We start from the raw sequence: 8060 nt of genomic DNA on the forward strand, positions 1-8060 counted from the left end.
TCCCCCCCACCCCAGCCCCAAATCACTGGGCAATTCAAGAGGCGTGGGAGGAGCGCGGTGCTTCCCCCCAGTTTATAATCTCCTGGGGCCGGGGGCCAGGGGCCACTGTCCGGTTTTGTTTGTGGAGACACTGAGGTGCAGGCTGGCCCAGCGACCCCAGAGGAGCCAGAACTCACCCTGACGGGAGAGGACATTCCAAACTTTCGACTACTAAGAAGATGGTGCTAAGAAAAGAAAGTTTATCCCTGCTGTTTCGATTTGCTCTCATTTTGGGGTGCCCCATTTAATTACCTGGTCATTCCTCATTAACGGCCAGTTTCCCAGCGGGATGGTGGTGAACTCTGATGAGCTTCTGTATAGACATGGGATGGCAGTAATTGTGCTGGCTTATGTTTTAATTCACGTGGTCCCTGCAAACTTGACTTGTGTCTGCCCATAGTTAGCATGAGCATCACAGCCTCTGTGAATCGCCGTGGCCACGTGGCTGGGCAGTGCCGGGGGGACACGGGTCCGGATTAATGCCGTGCCGATGCTGATACCTCGGCCTACAGCGAGTTCAATGAGACGCCGTGAGGCGGTCCTGTCTCAGTGTGGAGCGTTTACTTAGCTGTGTATACAGGCTTTGAAGACTTGACTGTCATTTGAACTTGATGTGAATATTGTGGTAGGGCATCGTCTGAAAATGTAATGATTTGTAGTTTTTAAGAGAAAGGGGTAAGGTCCCTCCCCCCCCCCACCTCCCCCCCGCCCCGAAAAACAGCAATAAAGACTCGGCTGCGGAGGCGTGTGCATGCTCCCCGTTTAATTGGTCACTGGTTACAGATGCGAAGTGACATGTTCAGTTTTTGGCGTTCCTCTGCCGCCATCCCTCGGGAGCATGGTTCTCCAGGCGTGATTCTTGGCCCCTTCAGGTGGTTTATGAACTACGTGGATGTCGATATAATTAGACTATTTACTTTTGTGCCTGGCATGAGCCAGAACTTTCCTGATATGGTTATTTAGAGATGAGTTCATTCTGCCCGATGAAAACATGTAGTTAAGAAGGTAAAGAAAAGTGGTCAGTGCGTCTGCCGATGCACAGAACCGCTGGCCGGGCCAGGGGTCTGTGTGGTAGGCGTGAACTCGGCCTGGTGCTGTCAGAACAGAATGGCTTTCCCACGTCCAAGGCGATGATCCCGATGCGGGTGAACCTGGAGGTCGGGAAGGTGGTGTGTACACAGTGCTTTTTCTGGGAATGCTCAGAGTCCCGCAGGTAACAAGGCTTTCCTCCCAGAGCAAGGCTTTGGCACAACTAGGACCAGGAGAGGACCTGGGCAAGAGGATGGAGGCAGAGCAGACAGAAAGAATGGGATCCGAGCTTCCTGGTAAAGCAAAGCATTGCTGCATAAGTGCGTGTGTAATATTTTTGTGGAGATAAATTATCTGTGAAAACCAAGCTCAGAACCCCTACTTTGTGACATGCGCTGTCACCCTCAGCACTCGGTGTCCCTCAATTCCTGCACTCACTGCCCCCAGAGGAGAAATTCTTGGTTTCAGTCTGCATTTGATAGCCATGCAGATGATGCTGTATTTCAGCAACTCTGCTCCCATGTGTGCTGGGGTCACATGACCAGGAGAGAAAAGGAGGTGAACACGGGGAGGAAGGATGCTGGTCCTGCAGGAGCACCTCCCAGGCCACCCGAGGACCTTTACTCCACAGACCTGCCTGTCACCCGTAGAAACTCCAACCCGGCAGCGTTCATGACCAAACGCAGAAGGTTTTGGCCCAGACAGACTGACATGAGCCCATGAGAAGGGATGTGTTTCTATGCTTTGATGTGTCACAGCAGCTTCAAATTTTTATTTTTAAATGATCAGAGTTTATTTTAGTGGGAAGTTTTAAAGTAATTGATTTAGAACTTTAGTCCAGTGGGAAACCTCACATCAGTTGCTCACTTTGGGAGGAGGTTTTCTTAAGGCATGAGGTATATTGATAGAATGCTGAGCGTGTCTCGCTGGGCTCGGCCACTCGAAGGACCTCCTGCAGGTGAGAACATGCACGTTTCCTCTAAACCTCCGTCACTATCACATTTTACCCTCGTCAAGGAGTAGCACGATAGAAAGTGTCTGTCATCTGACACGTGACGCTTCAGTTACTTGTCCATGAATTTCCTTTTCCAAGTAGAGAATGTCCTTCCCATGCTGACTCGTCACACACAGCTCCTCTCTGCCCCCCCCCCTCCCGCCCACCAGTGGTCCAGTCCACAGCATCCAGGTTAGGGCGCATCCCTGGCTCCAGGTGTGGCCTCGTGAGTGAGCAGCTTGTCTGACTCCCCCCCCATCTGTGGAGGCCCGAGGACGTGGGCCTCAGCCGCGCACGACAACCTTAGGCAGCCAAATCCGGGCCTTGTATCTCCCACTTGTCTTTATGACATGTTTTTCTTTTGAAATGATAGGATGAACCCATGCTCAAAACCTCTCGAAAGCATTTGGAAAATACAGCTTTGATGTGGCTCTTCAAAACAAGTTGGCACGAAAGGAAAAGTGGCGTTTGGTCTGGCTTGTGGAGGAGCCGTGGCCCGCCCCCCTCCATGGGCTCAGGGTTCCCCAGGAAAAGAAGCGAGGGCCCGGCTCAGGGCCCGGGCTGGCTTTGGAGGGCCGTGTCCTCGTAGTGACCGGCCCCGGGGGCGGTGGCCTCTAGGGGCAGGCCCTGCTGCTGGTAGCCGTAGTTGACAGTGCCGCACGGGAAGTGACGCAGCCTGAACAGGGGCACTTCCTTCACGCTGGCGGTCAGCGAGGACGGCTCCAGGAGCAGGGAGGCCCCGGGGACTCTGCCCGCTGCAGCGCTGGGCGGGACGGGGCCCCCGGGCCCCGGGCCTCCCCTCTCGGGTTCCTTCTGTGCTGGAGGGCGGGCCTTCCTGGCCGGCTTCTCTGTGAACCACGAGCCGTAGGTTGGGTTCCACAGGCTGGTTGGCTTGTTTCGGGATCGCTGGACTTTGTGCAGCTCGGATGGCGGGTTTGACTGAGCGAATGCCATGTTAATGTGTCCCCCTCCCACGGCCGGCCCTCTGGCGACTGGAACGTTGACCTCTGGCGCCGGTGGCTTCCTCACCGCCTTGCCCGAGGAAGTGGAGGGCAGGGGGGCCAGGGCGGCTGGGTCCTGCCTGTCCCCCCCTTTCCCTGCGGGGGGAGAGACTAAGAGAGGAGGGACTCCCTCAGGGTCTTTGGGCCTCACGGGCACTTTCTCCTCCTCCTCCACGAGTGGGCCGTATTCTATTGGCAAAGCCGTGTTGATCACATCTGGATCCTACAGGCAGGAGAAACGAACTGATTAAAACTCAATCACAGACACGAAATGTCGGATCTGGAAGATACCTGAGCCGTGATCTCACCCACACTTACTTTACTGAGGAGGAAACCATTCAGTGTTTATTGGGAATATGTTAATGTACACGCACGGGGGAATAAGAAACCAATGGGAGCCTGGCCAGTGTAGCTCATGGTTGAGCATCGACCATCCATCAAAAGGTCACTGGTTCGATCCCCAGCAGGGGGCGTGCAGGAGGCAGCCGATGGATGATGGTGTTTCTCCTTCATCGATGTTTCTCTCTCTCCCTCTGTCTTCCTCTTGCTCTAAAAATCAATAAAAACATTTTTTTAAAGCAGCCAATGGGAAGCCCTCCTCACCCTTGACAAGTGCAGGATAAGCCCTGGGATAGAAGCCGTGCAGGGTGCTGGAAGCACCCAACTGCCCGGGCAGGGGTGGGGGCTGGAAAGGCTTTGCAGAGACCACTATTGGGAAAATCTTGCGGATTAGTGGATTAAAAACTTATAAACTAGTTTAAAAAATTATTCCAGCCCTAACTGGTTTGGCTCAGCGGATAGAGCGTCAGCCTGTGGACTGAAGGGTCCCAGGTTCGATTCCAGTCAAGGGCATGTACCTTGGTTGTGGGCACATCCCCAGTAGGGGGCGTGCAAGAGGCAGCTGAATCGATGTTTCTCTCTCATCGAAGTTTCTAACTCTCTATCCCTCTACCTTCCTCTCTGTAAAAAATCAATAAAATATATTTAAAAAAATTATTCCAGTCTATTCCCAATAAAATCTTTCTAAAAAGAGAACTCTGTGTGTCTGACTCCAGGTTTGTGTGTGTGAGATGGGGCAAGGGGGTGGGGAGGGAGGAGACACCGTCCCATGTTGGTTTACAAGGTTTCTCTCTTCCTGGCTGCCTCCTGCTCTCCTCATGTTTGGGTGGGTGGTGCGTGACTATATTTTTCATATTGTTACACGTCAGATGTCACAGAGCAGTGGCTCTCCAGTCTGGGTGTGACGGGCCCTTTGTGAACCCCGGGAAATGCCGAAGCGCTGCGAGGAAAACCATTCACACACCAACTCTGTGCTATTTTCGTCCACAGATCATATTTATGGCCACGGAATGTAATAGAGAAAAGCAAAAGCAGTTGCCAGAGATTTGAGAAAAATGTGTGGGAGAAAATTTAAACTTGGGGAAATTTAAGTCTTTAATACTTTATGCAATTTGGGACAACCATGACTGCAGTTTAACAGAAAGCACATGGATCTAGTACTCATCAGTAAAGAGTTTAAGAATAAAAAATAACCACCTTCTGATTCTCATTTATATTTTAGCTCCTCTGTTAATTATTGATGTCTATAGTGAGTCATTCAACATGTGCTCAGACAGCCCAGCCAGTGTGGCTCAGTGGTTGAGCGTCGACCCATGAACCAGGAGGAGGCCTTGGTTCACTTCCCGGTCAGGGCACATGCTGGGGTTGAGGGCTCGATCTCCAGTGGGGGGCGTGCAGGAGGCAGCCACTCCATGATTCTCTCTCATCATTGATGTTTCCATCTCTCTCTCTCCCTTCCTCTCTGAAATCAATAAAGGTATATATTTTAAAATGTGCTCCTATAGAGCCATCTGTTTTTAAGAGGCTATACACTGTTGGAGAGCAGGGGTTTTCCATACTTCCCTGCAGATCCAGTTTTATTCAATAAAACATGAGGTGCCTGGTGGGAATTTAGTAACACTGGCGAATTGGATTGATTCCCTATTGAGTGGCAGCCACGTGTCACGTGCTGCTGAAGAAAACAGCAGCTACTGGTATTAACCATAAAACTTGCAAGCTGAGGGCCCCATCATTTTACTTTATAGATAACTAACATTCATTCCCATGATCCCAACTCACATCTTCTGGCTGGTTTAACTTTTATTTCACGTTTCGGCATTTGCCCTCATGAAAACTTGCTGACCAGGGGCATGTCTGTACCTGCGTGCAGTATTCGATCCTCTCCAGGATGGTGGCGAAGTTGGGCCTGTCCTCAGGCTGGTGCTGCCAGCACTGGGTCATTATCCTGTATCTGAAAGAAGGATCAGCACATTCCTTAAAACCAGGAGAAACAGGATGAAACGTACTTTTCTTCTCCCCACGCCTTTCTATGTGGGACGGGGGGTGGGGTGGGGGTGGTGGGGGTGGGATGGGGGTGGCGCTGCCTTTGAGGGTGGTAACCCCAGATCCCATGTGGTTGGCATATGCTGCCCTCTGCTGATAGGCCAAGGAATCGTGCCAAGTGTAGAAGCTAACACCAAGGCCCATGAACACAACCATCCTGTGTTCCCATTAAATACGGACCTCTCATCCATTCCTGAGTTAAAGTCACCTCTGGGAGGAATATTCTGATTACATTGCCCATCTGCCTTGCTTGTGGCTAGCAGGTGAGGGGTGCCAGACAGGACACAGAAAATGCGGGGAATGGGCAAAAGTAGGTTTACAGTTTCGAGCATGCCAAGCACAGAGGTTATTCTTATGGACAAACATAAACCCACTTTGTCCCACCCTGTTTTTAGGGGACTCAGGTACAATGGTGTTGGGTAGAAGGGTGGAGGCCAGGACACACATTCCTGAGGAGTGTGAGCTTGGTGAGCCCATGGCCTCCCGCCAGCCAAAGGACATCTCTTTGGGGTTGAAGTTACTGCTTTTGGGGCCGGAAGACTAACCCATCCCACTGGAATCACAGACATGTTCCTATCTCGGGCGCATTAAGGGAGGCCAGCCACCTGCCCTTCCACCTTCACAAAGCACATGGGGCTGCAGATGCTTTCTGAAAAGGAGAACTGTGCTTAGTAACTTGCAGAAATGTCCCTAAAAGAGTCGTACACAGGCCCAGGGCAGTTCTTCGGGGGGTCCATCCGTCCTCCGCTGGTGACGAACTCCAGGACCTCCTGGTTGCTCTTGCTGGGGTACGGCATGTATCCGAGAGAGAATATTTCCCACAGCAGCACTCCGAAGGACCTGCGCACAGGACAGGAGACACGGATGTGGATGCACACACATGCACACGTGTGCACACATGGATACATGCATAGATACACATATGGACACACACACGGACAGACACACACACATGTACACACACATACACAGATGTAAAATTTTAACTTTTTTTATTACACACGTTCCACAACAGAGAATTGTTAATATGGAGAGATGAGAAAGCCACGTGCCATGCTCCGTAAAAAGACCATTATTAGCATGTTGTTGTTTTTTGTTCTAGTCAAGTTTCTGTGCTTAGATTTTTTGTTGTTGTTAATCCTCACTCGAGGATATTTTTCCATTGATTTTTAGTGAGAGTGGAAGAGAGAGGGAAAGAGAGAGAGAAACATCCATGTGAGAGAAACACATGGATCGGTTGCCTCCTGCATGAGCCCCAACCAGGGCCCGGGCCGGGGAGGAGCCTGCAACCAAGGTACGTGCCCTTCACCGGAATCAGACCCGGGACCCTTTGGTCTGCAGGCCGACGCTCTATCCACTGAACCAAACAAGCCTAGAGCCTTCTGAACCTTGATTTTTTTTCAATTCCATCATAGCATAACATTTTCCATGCTAATAAAAACATTTTGTAAATAGAATTTCAAAGGGCTATAAAAATTCCCACAGAGTAGTTTTGTCATATTTGCCTTATCACTTAAAATTTTTTAAATATTTAAAATACTATGATGAATATCTTTGCATTTTTTTAAAAGGACAATTAGCTTAGGATAAATTCCTTGAATTTAGTATGAGAATAACCTGGTAAGTTCTAGGATAATTCTAATGAAATGACTAGATCAGAAGAATACCAACTCTGAAAAATTCTTGACACACACTTTCCACTTGACTTCCAAACGTGTCCCTCTGACCATCAGCCAGCCTCGTGCAAGAATGCGCCCGACACCACCACCCAGCCTTCTCCCTGCACCGACCAGCTCCTGCTGCATTCTTTACAGCTCTGGCACCATCACTCACTCACTGGCTCACGCTGCAGACGTGGGCATCGTCCTTGGTCATCACACTCTTTCCCACACCCCACTCCACACCAGCGGTCAGCGTCCTGTCCCCTTCCCACACCCCACTCCACGTCAGCGGTCAGCATCCTGTCCCCTTCCCACACCCCACTCCACGTCAGCGGTCAGCGGGCCTGTCCCCTTCCCACACCCCACTCCACGCCAGCGGTCAGCGTCCCTGTCCCCTTCCCACACCCCACTCCACACCAGCGGTCAGCGTCCTGTCCCCTTCCCACACCCCACTCCACTCCAGCGGTCAGCATCCTGTTCCCTTCCCACACCCCACTCCACTCCAGCGGTCAGCATCCTGTTCCCTTCCCACACCCCACTCCACGCCAGTGGTCAGCATCCTGTCCCCTTCCCACACCCCACTCCACACCAGCGGTCAGCAGGCCTGTTCCCTTCCCACACCCCATTCCACACCAGCGGTCAGCGTCCTGTTCCCTTCCCACACCCCACTCCACTCCAGCGGTCAGCATCCTGTTCCCTAACTACTCGAGACCGAGCTTGAACCCACCCACTCTGGACGCGTCCCCTGCCACCCCGAGGCCTCGCCCTCTCACCTCGTACCTAGAAATGAGCAGTATTTTCCGAGTGGTTTCCCCTGCTCACCTGTCCTACTCCAGTCTGTTTCAATGGCAGCAAGTGCTTTCGTTTTTAAGTGATCATGTCACACTCTTGCTTCCAACTCTTCAGAGGCTCCGTTGTGCTCAGAATAAATCCGAGACCGAAGCCTGGGTCCAG

At 51.6% G+C, this 8060-nt stretch overlaps 1 protein-coding gene across 1 annotated transcript in view; it reads right to left on the reverse strand.

Moving 5' to 3' along the window:
* Positions 1-2611: 2611 nt before the first annotated feature.
* The window catches only part of ALK (ALK receptor tyrosine kinase), a 67609-nt gene continuing 62160 nt past the window's right edge, over positions 2612-8060 (reverse strand). Inside the window, exons 19-21 of the mRNA XM_023758627.1 lie at positions 6151-6285; positions 5263-5353; positions 2612-3286 (exon numbers count right to left, since the gene is read on the reverse strand). Coding sequence (XP_023614395.1) covers positions 2612-3286; positions 5263-5353; positions 6151-6285 — 901 coding nt within the window. The remainder of the gene's footprint in view (positions 3287-5262; positions 5354-6150; positions 6286-8060) is intronic.

This window comes from Myotis lucifugus, unplaced genomic scaffold (assembly GCF_000147115.1).
Source record: "Myotis lucifugus unplaced genomic scaffold, Myoluc2.0 scaffold_134, whole genome shotgun sequence".
NCBI classification, from domain to species: domain Eukaryota; kingdom Metazoa; phylum Chordata; class Mammalia; order Chiroptera; family Vespertilionidae; genus Myotis; species Myotis lucifugus.